This window comes from Ursus arctos, unplaced genomic scaffold (assembly GCF_023065955.2).
Source record: "Ursus arctos isolate Adak ecotype North America unplaced genomic scaffold, UrsArc2.0 scaffold_20, whole genome shotgun sequence".
NCBI classification, from domain to species: domain Eukaryota; kingdom Metazoa; phylum Chordata; class Mammalia; order Carnivora; family Ursidae; genus Ursus; species Ursus arctos.
Window position 1 is genome coordinate 17,527,141 of NW_026622875.1, and position 20,451 is coordinate 17,547,591.

Here is a 20,451-nt window from a genome sequence, read left to right on the forward strand (position 1 = left end):
TCTCCATGGTGTATAGGGAGAAATGGAAACAAGAGGATACCTTTTTCGGATCAGGGGGATAAGCCTAAATTTTGGCTAAACAGAAGAAAGAAAAAATGAAGTAAAAGATATCAGGCGTGGTCATTTCAAAGGAGTAAGAGTGAACAGAAGAGAAGGGAGATACGAGGAAGATAGATGGTGTCTGGTGCATGTTCTCAGTCCAAAAAGGAAATAGGCCCAGGGTCCAGAGGTTGACACAGTATACTGGTACAGGTTGGTTAATTGAGATAGAGTCAAACAGACCAGGCTGCCACATCTGAATTTCACATATTTCCAGCTTGGACTTGTTTGTTTTGTATGTGGTAAATACGTCCTTGAAATTAGGAGTGACTTGAATCTCTCTTCTCTGTCCTGCATTTGTGTGTGTTTAAGTGTGTGTTTCACAGATCAGCTACCTCTCTTCTATGTTGTTTCCATTTTTATAATATGTTTGGGTCATTTTCACAATCAGAAAAATATTGAAAATATTTCCATTATTAACCTAATGAACAAGAATCAATGGACTGAAGAAGTAGAAGTTGAAGAAAAGCATCTAAGTTCAGTGGGTTGGGAATAGACAGTTTCTGTCTTGTAATATTAACTTGCAAGGCATTAAATCCACAGACAACATACACTTAAACAGGAAAAATATATACAAACATTGAAAGCAAACAAATTCTATATATTCACTGAAAGTAACCAGACATTTTTTTAAATGCTCAATTATTTTGCATTATTTATTTTTAGAGGCTATAAACAAACCCACTTCTGGTAGTCTTGTGTCCCCCAAATTCAAAACTCATCACAGTATAATTATGATAGGAAGAAATATATTATGAGGACTGAACAAGAGCAGAGTAGAAAATAAATTTACAAACTTGTAACAATTGTCATATATTCATGAGTATATACAATTGAGTTGAACAAAGACATTTGAGTTTGAAAGCTAAGCAACATGGTTTACAAAATCATTTTTTATTGAATTATTGTAAAAAGTATTCAATAGCTCTATTACTATAAACTTTTAAATTACATTTCCAACATTTTCCCTGGCTATTCTTGAGCATTTAGTTTTTTTCCTCATATAATTGAAGATCATCTTAGCCAATGTTTTTAAAATTTAGGAGTCTTTTGTATTAAATTATTATATGAATTTTGAATGTATTGATTTTTAAAATCTTGAGTCTTCCCATTCAAAAGCATTGCTTACATTTCCTATATTTTACAACAGTCACTGAAATTACAACTTCAGTGCCAAATCACTGAAGAAGATTCAGTCTTCTTCTTCATGAAGGCTCTATCCATTTCTTATTAAATTTATTCTTAAATTCCAAAGTTGTCTCTATTTTGCACAGAATTTCATTTTTTGTTTTTTTACTCTTTCCTTTTCTAGGATGGATAAAGATAATATGGCTTGGGAGATGCAGAAAATAAATTTAACAAATGCGTTTATAAATATAATAATTTAAAATAGGTATATTGCATAGTCTGTGAGAAAGACAGAGGGTGTAATAATTGCAAAGATCCTGGGGTGGGAGTGTGACTCTGACATTTAATTGTCAGAAAGAGGCTAGTGTGACTGGAGTGTAAGCAAGTAAGAGAGGAATGGGAGATGAGACCAGAGTTGCTGGATCCTAAGGGTCATACAAGGTCTGTGGCTTCTACTCTGAGAAGACTGCTAGAATAAAAACAAGTAAGTCAACCTTTACTGAAGCACCTCAAGAAAACCTCTCAATGACCCATTTTCTTCCTGTTCTCCTCCACACAAAGCAGGAGGGATCTGTGCATGATTCAGTTTCTTCTTGGCTTTACTATATGAACCCTGGTTTCAGGGACTCATCCAGTGCAAGAGTTCATGATTGTGCATTAGCTGTCCACACCATGGCTACACAACATGGAACACAAGGCCTCACTGGCACACACTCCCATAGACATTAGGGTCCATTTGACTAGGAGGAATAGACACAGAGGATTTGGTGGTAGAGGAAAGAGAGCTCATTTCCAGCCTTCACCTTCCCAGAATCTCCTGCTTCAGAACCCAAAACAATATTTATCTTGGTCCAGTTCCACATTGTCTCTGCATTCTCACCTTCCCATATGTCAAAGAAAATAATAAAATAAAAAGTCACAAGTTAACATGAAGTTATTTCTATACCCCGATACATAGCATTTATTATAAGTATTTATTTGATTTTTTACAATGACTTTTGTATAACATGATATTGTTCAACAAACCATACTTTATTGTAAGCAATAGACAAAGTCTTAGCTGTACAACAGAGCTATAGTTGGCCTCTTCACAGAACTATCTATGACTGTGGAATCATTCTGCTTGAAACAATGAGTATAAATATAATTAAAACAACTAATATCTTTTCAACACTTATTATTTGTTATAGATTATGCTAAATCTTTTATGCATATGATTACCTCTATCCTCCAAACAAGCTAGTGTGGGAAGCATTACTGATATTTCCCTATTGCAAGGAAAGACCTGTACAGGGGCAAACACATGTCAAGTGGCAGAACTGATCTTGTCTGCCTCCAAATCCAGGGGACCTAACGTACTCACATTTACAAAACCACTCAAATTTAAAGGACACAGAGCAATTGCAAAGACATACAGCTGTACAAAATCCTCAGTTCCAGTTAACCTGTTGAGACAGCGAAGCAGAACAGTTCAAGACTTGTTTCAGTGAGCGTCACATGGCCTTCAACAGAGAGCAGTGTGCAGGAACAGCTGTCTGCTCTCATCTCTGTCAGGATACTGCAGGCCAACGATTACATTTTTATAGCTCAAGGGCATTCTCTCTCTCAGAGATGTAGTTCTAAATTGAGGGCATTAACTGAGCCTCTGCTTTTCAGTCTGTCTCCTGAACCTCAAGGGGTATTACTTTGGAGGGAAAAAAAAAAAAGAGTGATCAAGAGCAAGAGAGTAAATGTGCTGTACTCAGCTTCTCAAATGTGAAAAAACATGACTGGTGTAATATACTATCATCATTAGCAGCAGCATTATTATAATCATCATTATAAGTATTTGTAAACAAACTCTTTCCATGGTCAAAGTGTTGGATATGATCTCTTGCACGAAAAAGTGAACCTCTCTAGTCGTTCCTTCTCGGGTTAAACTGCTTGGGGCTGGGTGGGATCCATGCAGTCTGGAATCTTCTGTACAATGTCCTGGCCAGGTTCCCTTTGTAAACTGTTCATGAGGTGGTCCTTTAAAACTTCTGAGGAGCTGTAATGACTAGAAAGTAATACATTAAATGAAAACTGTTCATCCCCCTCTGAAAATTCTGTTCCTTGTTTTTGGTTTTAACACACTGAGATGCAAAGTTACTTCTACATAGTTCAAATACTTGGAAATAACCAGCCCACGCTTCCTTCTTGCTAAATCTTTATTTTTCTGGACGAAATAGTTCCAGTTTTAGCTGCTTTTCAAATGAAGCTATATCCAGGTGCACTGTCACTCTGTTGACTCTTAAGACACTTTCAGTTCTGCAACGCTATTTGAGATGAGACCCCAGGAGCTAGATGATATTTCAGACACATTTTTCGCATTGCAGAGGACAGTAAAACTCTCTGTGGCCTTCCTTGCTTGGACACTGGACATCTGCTAATGTAGATTAAGTTTGCGTCCACTCACTTGAGATGACTGAATCATACTGAGCATAGAGTCTACTGAATCATTTAGATTTTTGCTTATTTTGCATGAATGTTGGTGACTTACTAATTAGGGTTTTGTTTGTTTGTTTTTAAATGGATGTCACATCATATAGTAAAAAGGGCACTGGACTTGAAGTCAGAGTATTTGGATTGAATCCCTGCCACGATATTCATGAACTCATTCAGCAACTTACAACAAACTCATAAATTTACTTCTTTACCTCTCAATTTGTTTTCTCATACTTAAATTGAGCTTGATAAAGATTGAAGATAAAGTATACAAAAGGAGTTTGTAAAGACCTGTGTGCGGGGCGCCTTTGTGGCTCAGTTGGTTAAGCATCTGCCTTCAGCTCAGGTCATGATCCTGGGGTCCTGGGATTGAGTTCTGCGGGGTCGGGCTCCCTGATCAGTAGGGACTCTGCTTCTCTCTCTCCCTTCGCCACTCCCACTGCTTGTGCTCTCTCTCTCTGTCTCTCTCTCTCAAATAAATAAAATCTTAAAAAAAAAACCACACCTGTGTGATCATTAAATACTGCTTTTTTAAAACTTAAAATGAGAGCCTTTTCATTCATTCTTTTTAATTCCTTCATGTGATTTTTGCCCAACTGTTTCATTGCTAAAAGACTTTTAACAAGATATAGTATAGGGTTAGCGATTATATTAAAGATACACAAAATAAAATAGTTGGACTCTATTGAGAAGTAACTGGTGTTTTGCTCATAAAGAAGTAAAATCGTTCTTTTGCTCATAAAGAAGTAAAATTGTTTTTTTTGCAAACTGTAATGATATCATTTATTTCAACCTCAGTTGGGGAAGAAAACAATTATCCTGATTTGGGGGTAAGATGAGTGGCTGACTTTTTAAACAGAAATGCTTCAAAGTCAGTTAACGCTTCTTAAGCAAAGATGGGGAGAGGGAAGAATGGGTGATGCTCTTAGTTTGTTACAGTTGCTTCAGATTATGATAATTAGACTCCCTTAAGGTCTCAGCATACTGTACTTGTCTTCAAAGAGCTGCAGTTCTTCTTACCAGTGCATTCTGTTTATCACAGCAAAACCAAGTTCTGAGAACAACTCCCAGCGAGGGACTTGGGGGTACTAATCGCCTGTGACACCACGGCTACTACTGTGGCTTGGCACAGACCAAAATGAAGCCAAGGTGAGTGCTTTTCTAATGTTCATGGAAGGCTGTGATTGTGTCAAGGACACCGCCGAGCCCCCTTCCTGCTTTGCCACAGCCCATCAGCAGAGCAATGAATGCAGATGTGTAGGCTAAAGTACCCCTGGTAGTAAAGAAAACCAGATTGCTTTTTTCTAACTGGACAAGTTGTAGTTTCAGGAGCTTTGAAAAGCCAAACTCGAATGCTCTTCTGATGATGGATTATAAAGGAAGGAAGGACTAGTTTAAAGAACATAATGTGGGAGGGGATTATATTATAGTCTGAGAAGCATCAGCAATAACAAAGATGACAAAACTCTTGCTTAAAGATTAGCAGATCTACTCTTAGATCTTAGAAAAGCTTTGGGTTTATTTCTACTAAGTCAGTAAAAACAAAAAATCATGTCCCTTCACTATTACCTAACATTTTCACATCCCTTATTCCCCATTCCTCCACCCTCTTACCACTCCCTCAATAAGGCTAAAGAGCAAACTGAAATCCAGGAACGGGACGGCTGTCACTGAGCATAGCTTGTGTCTGCACTGCAGAAGAAAAAGTCTATTCATGAAGACTAATAAAGAGAATTTCACTGGGGCACCTGGGTGGCTCAGTCGGTTAAGCCTCTGACTTTGGCTCAGGTCATGATCTCAGGGGGTCCTGGGATGGAGCCCAGCCCTGCTTCTTCCTCTCCTCTGCCCTTCCCCCTGCTCATGTGCGCGCTTGCTCTCTCACTTAAATAAATCTTAAAAAAAAAAAAAAAAAGAATTTCACTTAAAGGCAACATAATTATTTTATTAGTAAAAATTCAGTTTACCTATGAATTTGGAAATACTTTTTTCAAAAATATTATAAGAAACTTTAGGTACAGAAGTTTTGTTCGAATGTCCTATTTCACATGTCAACATAGGAAGGAGTGTTAGAGGGGTGCCTGGGTAGCGCAGTCGTTAAAGCGTCTGCCTTCGGCTTAGGGCGTGATCCCGGCGTTCCGGGATCGAGTCCCACATCGGGCTCCTCTGCTGGGAGCCTGCTTCTTCCTCTCTCACTCGCCTGCTGTGTTCCCTCTCTCGCTGGCTGTCTCTCTGTCACATAAATAAATAAAATCTTTAAAAAAAAAAAAAAAGGAAGGAGTGTTAGAGATCCAAGATAATTTCTCTATAACTGGACAGTATTATATTGGGCTTTTTGTTTAATAAAGCTGGTCACCTACCATACTCTGCATCTTTATGCTTACTGGAAAAGCACCCATACTTTCATATGATGACACCCTTTCTATCACGATGATTGATTTAGGGAGCGTTTTCTGTCATATAAACTCAGAAGCAGAGAAAGCCAGGCCTTAATACAAAAAAACAAAATAAAATGAACAACAATAAAAAATGTAACAGAGAGAGGCAAGAGATGGAGAGAAAGTTTACTTGTTTCCCCCAAAATATTAGAGCTAGACCTTGTTCTTAGTTTATGAGCTCCACACCCTAACAATTCAATCAAAATCTTTACGGGTAGAGAGCCCAAACACTGGTACTTTAACAAATCTTGCCAGGTTAGCAGCCAGCTTTGAGAACTGGTTCTAGACAGTTTGGCTGAGGCCCAAATGCATCTATAGTGTGGGGCTTGAAAGATACCCCAGTATCTGCTCAATCAATAATTCTTGGTTAATATACTTTGCCAGAATTTTAAAATACATCATTTGTGTCATGTTTCATTAAAATATATTCTAATGCTACATTACATTTTGATCAGTTGGCTCAAAGAGAAATTTGCAGCACATTTCTGAATTGTCATTCCTTTGACCAGAGAGGTAAAAAAAAAAAAAAAAAGTAAAGGCCTGCAGTTTCAGTGTTAAAAACAAAATATATGTGATTGTATTGGTTTAATAAGAGTCTTAACTTCATGCTTTTCAACACCAAGCATAAGAAACTGCAGTATTTCCCAGATTCCCGGAGATAAATGCCTGCAGTTACTTCCTAAGTGTTAACAGATTTCGCAGATGTTCATGAAAATGATGTTTCCACCATCTCCACCTGCCTTTTTTTTTTTTTTAAAAGATTTTATTTATTTATTTGACAGCCAGCCAGCCAGATAGGGAACACAAGCAGGGGGAGTGGGAGAGGAAGAAGCAGGCTTCCAGCGGAGGAGCCTGATGTGGGGCTCGATCCCATAACACTGGGATCCCGCCCTGAGCCTAAGGCAGACGCTTAACCGCTGTGCCACCCAGGAGCCCCTCCACCTGCCTTTTAAGTAGGAAACATGTAAGTTTCTCTGTGGAAGAGTGGACCAGAAATTAATCAAATTTTTATCTTTTAACATGAAAAGTAAAATCTTCGAAGTGTCAATTTTGTCAGATTTTCTTAAAAACTTCTTTTGGCCTCTTATTTTCCCCTTTCAAACGTTGGGCCAAATTTTTATGGCTTTTCTCATTCTTCGATGAGTTTTTCACGTATTTCTTCTGATATTTGCTCTAGATTTTTGATATGCACTTCACGCACTGGAAGATTCAATCTGGTTTGGACATAATTTCTTTTTAATTTAATTTCTATAAGCCCCTTCTCTTTAACTTGGTACCTACTTCTCTATATCCAAATTAAGAAGCAGTGTTCGCATCACCCAGTTTTGTTACCTTAATGTCTCCTGATCTATCCCTGAGGGAGATAAAGATTGATGTTCGTAAAGGGTATCTTCACATAATTTAGATTTTGTCTGTTAATGTCCAGCAATTTGCTTAGTCATAAAGTAAACATAAATATGGTGAATCCAAATATTTCCCTTAATGCAAACGTTTAAAAAAAGTCACCATGCCTTCATTCTAGGATGATGGTGTTCGTTTTTCTTATGTTCATACACAGGGGCCAGTTACCTTACTTCCTTCAAGTCCCGCTGTGACCGTGTATCTGGCCATCTGTGTGACTGACCAACATTCAGAGCGGTTGCCATCACAGTTAGTGGTTCAAAAGCATTGCTTTTGTACATCGTATTTGTTTGATTGGTTACTTGTTTTTGTACAGTATATTTCAATTCTCTGGAATCTGCCCTAAAATAGAGCACTCAAAATGTGTTCACTACGTTCTTGAGATTTTTTTTTTTTTTTTTTTAGAACTCAACAAGTGAGGTCATGCCAAATTTTACTTCTTTCACCAAAATGTTCTTTTAGCATACCTGCCTTTTAGTTATGCTATCATTGTGTTTAATTGACATATCCTACTTATTTGTACCCCAGAATTAATCTCATTTTCTCTTCCCTCTCTTTTCACTGTGTCCTACTGTTCCATTGGCTGAAATTTCTCTTTTGGTGCCACTCAATGAGTCAGAAATTCATGGTTATCAGCAAACCTTTCATTTTTGTTTGTTTTTGTTTTCTAGGAGATAGAGAACTCTTTGATAAAAAGATGGAGAATTCTTCCATTTTTTTATAGGTGGACAGATTCACTGTTTCCAAACAGCCTAGGAGAGGAACATATCCAAAGTATATTGCAAGGAATATTTTAATGTACTGTCCCACTGGGAGGAAATACTGTTTTATAAATTTGGCAGACATGTTTTATTCTATCAGCTCAGAAATGATGGCCAGGTAATCTGAAAAAGTGAAACAAAGAATTAATCAAACCAGCAAGCTAAGAAGATCCCAAAGAGAAGCGTTCTTTTCAATGCTGCTAAAAAGTCTCATTTGAATTACTATTTAACTGAATGTTCAGCAAGTACTTATTAATTGGCTGCTGTGCCAGGACTGTACTAATTCCTGGAGATTCAGAAGTGAAGAAACTGTACTGATGGACTTGCAGTCTTATCTCCTTAAATCATCGAAAGATTCTTTGATATAGGAGGGCTGGGATTAATGTGTCAATAATAAATAAGAATAAAGATCTAATGGCTTGTCATAGATCAAACTGGAACTTAAATGCCTTTATTCCTTTTTCGTGGTTTTTTTTTTCCCCCAAACTATAGTAATGTAATTTTGTTGTAATTTTTAAAAATCTATTATCAAGACAGTAAATGAAATTTAAAGTAGGAAAGAAACATTCTTAACTGATACCATTCAGATTCTGTTCTTTTTATCTTGAATAATTTACGGTTTGAATTAATATAACTTGGTTGCTTATTTCATAAACTCTTCCCCAAGCAAGAAAGTCAGACATTTTAGCTATGGGTACTCCTCCTTACTTCTTTACTTGGACTCATTCCTTTGTTCTGTAAATAATTTAGTGCTAGTTATGTGTCAAGCTCTATGCTTGGTTCTGCTCAAACTTCTTCCAAATTAATGAAAGAATCAGCACAGGCTTTCTGCAGCCTGATTGCATATTCTTTCCACTAAAACTTCTGCACTTGTTCTCATCTTCTGGTACATCTGACAGGTACACTCTGTACAAATTAAACTGAAAGTCAAGAGGTCTGTTGGATCTGCTTTTATGAAGCTGTAGTGTTCCTCCTTCTGTGGTGTGTTCAACACACTTCTCATGCATTAGGAAATCTTAATTCTTTGGCGTACTATGCATGTATTATCTCCCCTCCACTGTAAAATTATAGACTACTCTTTCCAAACTCTTTCTTATACAATCCAAAGAACACACCAATATACTAACTTAATGAGACATGCTTTCTTCAAATTGTATTGTAGATTTTCATTTTTATTGAAACGTGGGCCCTGTAGACACTTTACAACTATATTCTGCTGGACAAACATTATTTAGGCTACTCCAGGTTAATACATTGTTTCTCAGTTCCCTGCCCTTCATCTGCCCTTCTCTACCAGAAAGTGTAGTAAGATTGAGGTATTGTTGAAAAAAGAAAGATAACAGTAATCTCAGTTATCTTATTTTTTTTCTTTTACAGGTCAAGGATTTTTTTTCTTTTTATTTGTAGATATGGTATATTTATCTAATCCGTGAAGCTTGGTAGAGAGGTGAAAAGGTGTTAATATGGAAGAGATGTGAAACTAAGAACTGATAATCAGACTGAACAGCATCCCACAAGACAGAGGTATGGTGGGAGCAAGTGGTGGCTAGTTGAGAAGCAGGCAGTAATGATTGCATTATTAGGGTCACAAGGCAAATTTCTATCACCTGTACCCAACCCAGAGTCTCTTTTGCCTATGCCTTCCTAGGTGTAAGACAGGGATCACATATTTCTGAATCAGTTTTGTTATTCTTGTTCTTTTATACATTCAAAAAATGTTTCTTTTTTAAATTTAAGTTTGGTGCTTTCAAATGGAAGCATTATTCCACTATTTGTCCCTTACCTGATTCCCAAGGAATCCATACAGATGGCTCAGGAGAGATACTTTTAAAGTATCTGTTGAATGAATGATAACAGAATAACAATTTGATGTATGCTTCAACTCTCTTGTTTCATTGGAGCGCTAAATGCTGAATTTATTAGCTTTCCAAATTATGTACGAATATGGGCTTATATTCTTTACTGTATAAATTCAACTTCAAATCTTCTGCAGCTTTTTTAGTTTTCTGGTTCTAGATTCTTCCTTCTTGCAAAACACCCTGCAGACTCCGTTGAAATTATGGCATCTTTTATAACTGTATCATGTGCATTGCTAAGTGTAATAATGATAACATTTCAGAATACATATGGTTGAAGTATATATCAAATTTAATTCATCACATATTCACACCTATAGACCATAATTACAAAAGAAATCTGCAGGATATAATATCACTGTGAGAATTTCAATGCTGATAATTTGTTCTATGTTAAGCGGGAATCACAGACGTAAATGGAAATGGAAAAGAACATAAAACTCCTAGAATAAAACATAGGAAGAAACTTATATGAGTTTGGGTATGATGATGTCTTTTTAGATCAAGATTAAAAACAAGATCCATGAAGAAATCATTAATAAGCCAAGCTTCATTAAATTAAAAACTTATGCTCTGTGAAAGACATTGTCAAGAGAATGAGAAGGCAAGCCACAGATGGGGAGAAAATACTTGAAAAAGATATCTGATACAGGACTGTTATGTAAAATATACAAAGAACTCTTAAAACTCAACAATTAAAAAAAATAAACAATGAAATTTTAAAAATGGGCCAAAGACCTTAACAGACACCTCACCAAAAATGATAGACAGATGGCAAATAGGCACATGAAAAGATGTTCCACACCATATGCCATCAGAGAAATGCAAATTAAAACAGTAAGATACCACCACACACTAGAATGGCCAAAACCCAGGACACAAACAACAAATGCTTGGCAAAGACGTAGAGCAACAGAACCCGTCACACATTGCTGATGGGAATGGAAAATAGTACAGACACTTTAGAAGACAGTTTGTTGGTTTCTTACAAAACTAAAAGTCTTAGGACCCAGCAAGTAAGTGGGCTCCTTGGTATTTGCACAGATTAATAAAAAAATTGTGTCCTTAAAACAACCTGCACCTGGATGTTTATAGCAGCTTTATTCATAATTGCCAAAACTTGGAAGCAACCAGGATGTCCTTCAGTAGGTAAATAGGCAAATAAACTGTGATACATCCAGACAATGAAATTATTCAATGATAAAAAGAAATGAGTTGTCAAGCCATATAAAGACATGAAGGAATACTAAATGCCTATTAGTAAGTGAAAGAAGCCAATCTGAAAAAGCTACATACTGCATGATTTTAACTCTGTAACATTCTAGAAAAGGCAAAACTATGGGGACACTAAAAACATGAGTAGTTGCCTGGGACAGGGTGGAGGGCAAAGGGATATGAATAAGCAGAGTAGAGAGGATATTTAGAGCAGTCAAAATACTCTATATTATAATGATAGACATATGTCAATATGCATTTGTCCAGACTCAATAGAATGTACACCAAGAGTGACCCTAAAGTAAACCATGAATTTGGGTTATTATAATGTGTCAATGTAAATTCATCCTTGGTTAAAAAAAAAAAAAAGTACTATTCTGGTGAGTGATGTTGATAGTGGGAAGCCTATACATGTATGGCCTCAGAGGAAATACAGGAAATCTCTGTACCTCCCTCTCACAATTTTGTGATAAACCTAAAAATGCTCTTTAAAAAAAAATCTTATTTTTCAAAAAAGGTATGGAGCTTACCCTAAGCATTCACATTTCTGAATATATTTGTAAAATGTCCATAGCTCTGATTCAGCCAAAAACTTTTAAATCAGTAAATAATTCACTTTGCATACAAATGCAATACAGAAAGATGCTCTGCTAATAAGTTAATGAATTATCTACCTACATTTAAGGACAAAGACCAATTCTTAGGTCTTTAGTCACAACATGAACACTCATTTCATTGAGTCTTAAATTCTGATGTCATAATAATTGTGAAAATGTGGCATTTGGAACTGCCATGTGTAAAAATTGAATTTGAGATACCCTTCTCATCTACATATAGTTAAATATTTATCTGATTTCAAGAAATATTTCCTTTTCTCCTTTTTGCTTTTGGAAGTGCTGACCTCTTAAATTTCCTAGTTCTTTAAATTTTTATTGAAGTGCCTTGGGTATTTTGGGATTTTGCAAACATGCATAAGTAAATATATGATGACCACATGGCCTAGTTGATAGTGTCTAAGAAATATACTTTCATTAAAGAATATTTTATATGTTCCATAGACACACATAAGAATCAGTCTGAAGTGGACCTAAGATTTAAAAAAAAAAATTGTTAGATAAAAAAAAGTAAGAGTAAGTTTTAAATACACTTATGTGAATGGACAGAAAAGTTATTTAATATGTTCTATGAAAGGAAAAATAAGAAAATGTAATATAGGGGCTCCTGGGTTGCTCAGTCATTAAGCATCTGCCTTCGGCTCAGGGCGTGATCCCAAGGTCCTGGGATCGAGCCCTGCATTGGGCTCCCTGCTCCACTGGGAGCCTGCTTCTTCCTCTCCCACTCCCCCTGTTCGTGTTCCTTCTCTCGCTGGCTGTCTCTCTCTCTGTCAAATAAATAAATAAAATCTTTAAAAAAAAGAAAATATAATATAATTAGATTTCAAGAACAGAACACATCTTTTTAAAAAAGATTATTCCAATGTCCCTTTCTACATCGAAGTGAGTATCATAACATTTAGAACAAAGCCTATGACAATAGTCTCAATATTCAAGATAGAGTTGGTTCAGATCTCAATCCTATTACCTGCTGGGCCAGTTACCTCATTGTCTCTAAGCCACAGTTTTCTCATTCCTTCCATCTTTCCACCACTGCCACATCCCACATAGCCCATGTTTATAACAGCGTGGTGTTCTTCTATTTTTTTTCTCCAAGCTCATAAATTATATATGAGCATATCTAGTGTATGCATACATCTATGCATGGTGTATATACCTATGTCCACATATATGCATGTATACAAGATATCTTTTTAGCAGAGAATCACCCCATGTTTTTGAGTATAATTTTACTTCAGAAAGAATTATGTTCTCTTTTTCTTCTTGATCAATCATATCTATTTGTGCCTCCTTGAGATGATATTGAAATCATTTTGATTAAGGTTCTATGTGTTCCCCACTCAGTCATTCTTTTCCATTCTTTATTGCTATGTTCTTGGAGTTGCAACTCACTTTCTACTTCATGTAGCATGGCAGTTGATCCAGATGGTATAAATGAGTTTAAGCTTTTAAAATCATATAAACTACATCCATGGGCACAAAATAACATGAAAATATATCTTTGAAACCACTGTCAATTATATTTTCAACATCATAGAATATGTGAAGACTCAGAAAACTTGTGAATGGCAAACTCTTCCAATTCTGGAAATCCAATTTTCCAGAGGATAAAAAGCAATATTGACTTGTAGAAATCACACACACACACACACATTCTATTTTAATTTTCTACGGTTGCTTTAACAAATTACCACAAACTAGATCACATTAAATAACAGAATTCTACTCTGTCACAGTTTTGGGGGCTAGAAATCTGAAGAAAAGGTGTTATCAAGGTCGATTCATTCTTGTGGACTCAGGAAGAATCATTTCTATGCCCCTCTCCCAGGTTCTGGTGGTTCCTAGTAATCCTGGGTGCTCCTTGCTTTATACATACATCACTCCAATCTCTGCCTCCATTGTCACATGGTACTTTCCTATGTCTGCCTCTGTGTTCCAATTTCTCTCCTCTTGTAAGACACTAGTCATTGGATTAGAATCACCCCAATTTAATATGGTTTCATCTTAATTTAATTACATCTGTAAAGGCCCTATGTCCAAATAAGACCGATCACATGCACAGGTACCAAGGGTTAGGGTAGTAACTGATCTTTTAGGGCATGCCATTCAACCCACAATATACTGCAATGTCAATTTCAGGCAAATTTATAGTACTTTTTAAAAATAATAGTATGCGAGCGCTTAGCAAAAGGAGTGGTGAACGATATTAACAATTTTGTGTTCTCAAATATCAAAACTCATAAAACGGACACATTTGCCTTTCCTGCTTGTAACTATAAAGAGATCATGAGAACACCATGATCAACATTGTTTTTAACATACATGTAGCAGAAATTTTCATTTTAATTGCTTTGGGCAAGGAAAAAAGTGATTACATAACAGGACAGTCTAAGTAAATTTTTAACTGATCGAATGATTATAGAATTCAGTAATCAACACTGAATTTCTGTCATCCTGAGATTAGCCTCTAGTAACAACTTATCAGATTCTTTATTTGTCCCAGCATTTGTATCAATGACATGAATGTAGACATAAAAAAAGCAAACATAAAAAAGTCAAATTTTAATGACAAAGTCTAAGAAAAAAGCTAACATGATAGGTTAACAGAATACAAATTCAAATTAACCTTAATAGGCTACATCTAATTTTAGTCATAAGGCTGAGGAGCTAAATGGGTTTAATGAAGAAGATGAGATTATATAGGCAAATATGAGTTTCTGTTTCTAAAATTAAAAGTCAGTTGCCCATACAGAAACTCTATCTATAGCTTTAAAGAGCTAGTTTGATGATATCACCCATAAATGGCTAACCAGATTGTGTTCTTAAATTGCCATTAAATGAATTTCTGGGTGATGGGGCCTGGCTGGCTCAGTCAGTTTCGCGTCTGCCTTTGGCTCAGGTCATGAACTCAGGGTCCTGGGATGGAGCCCCACGAAGGGGCTCCCTGCTCCCTGCTCAGGGAGGAGTCTGCTTCTCTGTCTCCCTCTGCCCCTCCGCCCCTCTCCCCTCCAATTCTGTGTTTGCTCTCTCTTTCTCTCTCTCAAATAAATAAAATCGTTTTTTAAAAAATGAGTTTCTGGGTGAGACCTCCCTAAATTAGCCCTAAGTGAGCAGGTAAGATTCCAAAGAGAGCAAAAAACTTCTATTACTTGTGGTCTGGAGAGAAACAATTTCATGACAAGGATTTCTGTTTTTATTGACTGGTTAATGTGCGAGAGAAGTTAGTTTGAAACACAGCATTTATGTCAAGTCTGTCCGTAATGAGAAACCTGACAATGAGAAACTTTACTGTGAAGCATATGGTTGCTGGCATCCTGTTCATATCTAATGCTGTGCACAAACAGAAATATTTCCCATTGTCCAAATGCTCTTATCATTGCTGGCATCCTGTTCATATCTAATGATATATAGAAATATTTCCCATTGTTCAAATACTCTCCTTACACTGATTAGTTGGAAGCAAAGTTTATTTTCTGGGTCAGTGTTATAATGTATGAAGACTGTGGGAGCCATGGAGTACTTTAACTCCAAAAATTTTGAGAGCAGCAAGGAAGATTATCATTGAAAACTGGGCAATTTGCCGTATATTGTTTGCTGGCAAAACCATTAAGCTATTACTCTAGTTGCTGGGAAGAGTTTCTCTCCCATGCTCATCTCCCTCCACCCCCAACTTCAGCCTACTCTCATTTCTTGTTACCTTTATTTGCTCTTTTGTTAAAATTCTTTGGGTTCCATTTCCCCTATCCCTTATATACAGACCTTACTAAAGAACTGAGGTCATATACCAAATGCTAGTAAATAAAAGGTCATCTACCAAATACTAATAAGTAAAATTTCTCTAGTATACAATGAAAAGACAGACTCCACGGTAACTAATGTTGGGATTTAATCACCACAAATATACTAGAAATGGTTAATATGCTGATAAAGCTAATGTAATTGGGCCTCATTAATAGAGCCCTATTGATATTTCATTGTGTTACATAAGTATCAGACCAACTATTAGAAAGCAATTAATACCTCTAAGGAAAGTAATCTCAATGTAAGGAATCTGTGATTATGACAAATAGAAATAGCAAAAAGAAGGTGTTCAATCTTAGGAAGAAAATATCTAAGGAAAAGTGGATAACGACTTATAAAAACTCAAAAGGCTACTGAATTAAAGTTAGAAATATATTCTCTTTTGGAACAAACAATAGAGTCAAGAAAAAACAATGTCTTCTGGATATAGATTTTGTTTAATAAAAAGAGCTTTCTAACAGTTTGGTTTATCTAGCAATGAACTGCTTAAAAATGTTATGAGTTTGTGAGAGTTAAAGTTTCAATAATGGTAAGTTAGCTTGTACAGGGATAACTCTCCCATTGATAAGAATTAGTAAACCCGAAAAAAAAAAAAACACAGCTATTTGAAGACATTGGACAGCTGTCAAAAGCTGACCAAAACTGTAGGGGATTTGACCAGTAAAAGAAGGTAATTATAATAACCGAGTGAGATGCATGTTTATACAGCCTTTTCCCTGTGGACATTCCCCAGTCCTCAGGTGCAGGGCAGCTAGAACTCAAGTAGAATGCTTTAGTTTTACCGACCTGTGATGTCACTGAAGAGATTTCAGGTAGCACATTGAGGGTATCAGACAGTAGATGATACCGAGGGAAGAACATTAATACCTGCCTATAAAAAGCCCTAAAATCCTTGACTGACCATTGAATTATACATGTGCTGGAGATACTCCAGTGATGTCAGCAAAAAGTAGCAGGTGAAAGAACTGGACAGAAATTTCAGTTGCTGTTCACTGCAAGCAAATAGAATTTGGAATATGAGGACTGCCAAGGATAGAGGGGTTTGTTAAAACCTTCAGGCATTTGACAGATTGGTGTTAACAAAGCATAAACCAAAGGCTCCAGAAGTTAAAGATGATTTGCCTTCAGTTACATATCAGAGAATAATTAATTCTTTTCAGAGGAAGAAGACCAAAATCAGAAACTTTACAATATATTATCCTTAACATCCTATACACAATACAAAATTAATATATATCCTAAGAAACAGAAAATTGTGGGTGTTTGTGCTCTGTCAAAAAAAAAAAAAAAAAAAGAAAAAAAAGCAACCTATAGAAACAGATCCCAAGATGAATCACCTATTGGCATAGCGTAGTAAACAGGTATTATAAATATGTTTAATAATTTAAAGAAAATGATGGTCAAAATGAATGAACAGGTGTGCAATCTCAGCAGGTACATAGAAGCTGTGAAAAAGAACCGAACAGAAATACTAGAACTGAAAAGTGTAATATCTGTAATGACCTTAATAGCAGATTGAAATAAGGCCAGTATATTATGAAAAGCAAGCCACAGAAATTATTCAACTTAAAGAGAAAAAAATTAGAAAAAAGTAAACAAAGTCTTGGTGACATGAGGCAATATTAAGTAAGTAGTCTAACAAACATTTCATTGGATTCACAGAAGGAAAGGAAAGAGCAAGAATGGGCTACGGAAGTAATTTAACAATAATGGTTGAAAGTTTACCATGATCAACCTACATACCTATGACACTCAGAGGACTCTAAGTAGGATAAATACAAGGAATACCACACATCATAAACTAACCACAGAAAACCAAAGCTAAAAAATTTCATCTCAAAACCAGTAAGATGAATCCCATCAGACAAAAATGGAAGTTAAAACTGGAGGGAAAGAAAAAAATCTGTTTGCCCAAAATTCTTTATCTAGTGAAGATACCATTAAAATGCATATAAAATAAAAATACTTTCAGATTTAAAATTGAGAGAATTTCTAAGTAGCTGTTCTGAACTACAAGAAATAGTAAAGAAAATTCTCCAGCCTGAAGGGAAGTGAGATAAGTTTCTATCTACAAGAAAAAATGAAGAGCAAAAATTATGCATATCTGGGTAAATATAAAAGTTATTTTTTTTCTTTTCTTAACATCTGTAAAAGACAACCAACTGCTTTATCAAAACAACATTTTGTTACATAGTTTATAATTTGTGTGCATGTAAAGCACGAGAGCAAGGACACATAGTACTGAGGAACCAAAAAGTCTTGTGGCAAATTTTTAAATTTTATATGAAGCAGTACAATATTAACTCTAAGCAGAGTTCGGAAATGTAGGAACAACTAGTAAAAAGAAAATACAAAGAGATGTAGCTAAGAACAACTAGAATAGGATTAGTACAAAAAAATAATTTGTCATTTCTTGAAAGTATCCAAGTAGAAATGTCATCAGATCAGGAATCTCAGGAAGACTTGGGTTCGAATCATTTTTATTCCCCACAAAACTTCTGATTTGGGCATAAGACACACTTTCATTAATTTCTTTTCCCGTCCCCCTCAAGGCAGTATGTTTCACAGGGCATGTTTTGCTTTTGAATTTTTTGCCATCTTTCATGTGGCCATTGTGGATGTTTGCATTCATAAGCTCAATTTCTTGATTACTCATGAATTCAGAACAAAACTAATAGTAAAATATTTTGCTGCAGTTTTGGCACCAGTTTGTTTTATGCTTTCCATATAACTTTCTGTATTTATGTAATGTCTTGTGCAATTATTACTGAGAAATACAATATAAATTTTTAAAACCTATTCTCACGTGCATACTAACAAACAGCATACAAAGAAAAATGGAAAATTCCAGAAATCCACTCCCATATGCCTTCCCCTATCCAAACCTCTCATAGTGAAGCACTGCCAAGTACTCTTCAGATCTTAATCTAATTTACTTCTGCCCAGTTCTGATTTTTTTTTTTATAACGTCAGGGACCTTTTTAGGCTCCCCAGCTTTAGTCAGGGGATTGTGCTTCTCCCCATGGACCACCCCAGAGCTGAACCCCAGGAGTTTGGATAAAAAAGCATTTGTGCTCAACAATGGTAATTAACAAATGGCAGTTTTCTCCCAACTCAAAAAACTAGGCAACCCTGCTCCCCTTCCCTTTTTCCTGGACTCCCTCCCTCCAACATCAAATTGGCCTCCTCCAATCCCGCGGAAAAGAAAACAGAATGCCTGGGCCTGCGCCTGAGTGTTTCCAGCCAGCGTTGCATTGCCAAGGCCAACTCTCCAAGCCAAGGGTCTAGCTGGGTGGGAGCAGATGCAAATTAACCGGGCTGTTGCGAAAGAGTGGTTTCTTCTTTTCCTTTCCGTGCACAGTAATCTCAGCAAAACTCTCAGGCTGTGGAACTTGCCTCCCTCATTACAGGCAACCGTCGACAGGTCCTTACCTTTCTCTACACCTCACACTAGAGCTGTGACAACTTTTCTCTCCGTGTCCCCGTCCCCCTTTTTTTTCCTGTGGACGCCCACGCTAGTGGCGCCCCGCGCCTCCCGGGACAACCCACCCGCGGCGGCCGAGCTCCAAGCGCGGGGGGCGGGGTCCGAGGCCAGCGCGACCGCGCGCCCTGGGGGAGGGTCTGGGCGAGCCGGGACCACGCCCCTGAGCCCCGCACCGCCCCGTCCCCTCCGGGCACTAGTTTGTTTTTAATTTGAAAAGTCCTCCTCTTCCTTCTCTCTTTCCCCGCCCCTTGTCTTTACCCCGCTCGGCGGGGAAAGTTAGACCCCGGGCCTGGCGTCGTGGGTGCGGAGAGGACAGCGAGCCGGGCGGTGAGTGGGGCCCAGCGGCGGGCGAGGAGCGGGGTCCGGGAGGCGCGGGCGCGGAGCTGCGTGATGAGGGGAGGCCGGGAGCTGGCGGACGCCGGGACGCACGGCGCTGTGGGCTGGCACTCGCCCGCCCGCTGTGCCGCGCGCTGCATCCTCAGGTGCTGCGGGAGTTTCGGGGCTCCGGGCGCGCGTCTGTCCGGAGACGCGGCGGGGGACAGGCAGAGCCTGTTTCCATCCCTGGGTTGGGGGTCGGGCAGCGGCAGCGGCCCCGGAATGAAAGCTTCTGTTGGGAAGACCGTTCTTCAGGAGCAAAAATGCGCTCTGGGAGAGTTGGCTGCGCTTCCCGGCCCTCCCCGTCTCCTTTCTAGCGTGTCCCGCGGGAGGAAGGCGCGTTGCTTGGGGGCCGCCCTGGCCACCCGAGGATCTCTGCCCCGCAGGCCGGGTCCTTCCTGACCGGGCTCCCCTTGCGTCTCTCGCAGGCATCCCCTCGGCGCAGCACTCAGGTACTCCTTCCAGGCTGATTCGCAGGTAAAAGGGTTTGTGGTAACTTCACAGATTTGGCGGGCGGAGGGGCGTGGGTTACAGGAGAGAACCCTTCTCTCATTTTAAAAATGCGGACAAACTGAGGAGATGTAATTTATCTTGGGGTGTACTTGGTATGTTTCTATAAAACAAGACGTTTATGTTTCAAGACTTAGATTTTTCTTTCGTTTACTTTTCTGGTATTTTTATCTTAGGATCTACAGTTCAGTTGAGTTTTTGATTCTGTATTGCATATTTAAAGTGTAGCTACCAAAACGAGTACAGATGAAGCTATTAGGATTGATTTCATACCATATAAAAAAAAAGATTGATTTCCCACCTACT

The 20,451-nt window shown here is 37.7% G+C and overlaps 2 protein-coding genes and 2 long non-coding RNA genes across 14 annotated transcripts in view; 2 read left to right on the top strand and 2 right to left on the bottom strand.

The window, feature by feature from the left end:
* The window catches only part of LOC123000922 (uncharacterized), a 72,022-nt gene extending 63,286 nt beyond the window's left edge, over positions 1 to 8,736 (top strand). For 4 of the 7 annotated variants that reach the window (XR_007189133.2, XR_007189134.2, XR_008960596.1 and 1 more), the window contains 2 exons: positions 4,736 to 4,842; positions 8,201 to 8,736. This is a non-coding gene — a long non-coding RNA (uncharacterized LOC123000922). Of the gene's footprint in view, positions 1 to 4,735; positions 5,601 to 8,200 lie in introns of those variants that run through there. The other 3 variants (XR_007189137.2, XR_007189139.2, XR_007189140.2) reach the window with 1 other exon arrangement.
* Positions 725 to 19,444, bottom strand: LOC125282037 (uncharacterized). Its single transcript, XR_007189142.2, has 3 exons — positions 19,209 to 19,444; positions 6,051 to 6,178; positions 725 to 5,944 (listed from the first exon to the last, which is right to left on the bottom strand). It is a non-coding gene; the product is annotated as an uncharacterized LOC125282037 (long non-coding RNA).
* Positions 19,369 to 20,451, top strand: part of PLSCR4 (phospholipid scramblase 4) — a 44,141-nt gene continuing 43,058 nt past the window's right edge. For 2 of the 5 annotated variants that reach the window (XM_026497213.4, XM_026497214.4), the window contains exon 1: positions 19,407 to 19,587. The gene's annotated coding sequence lies outside the window, so the exon portion shown is untranslated. Of the gene's footprint in view, positions 19,588 to 20,063; positions 20,113 to 20,451 lie in introns of all 5 variants that reach the window. The other 3 variants (XM_026497211.4, XM_026497212.4, XM_026497215.4) reach the window with 3 other exon arrangements.
* On the bottom strand, positions 19,537 to 20,067 carry LOC125282041 (uncharacterized). The gene has a single exon (XM_048216122.1). The coding sequence runs from the start codon at positions 20,065 to 20,067 to the stop codon at positions 19,537 to 19,539; it is 531 nt and encodes a 176-aa protein (XP_048072079.1).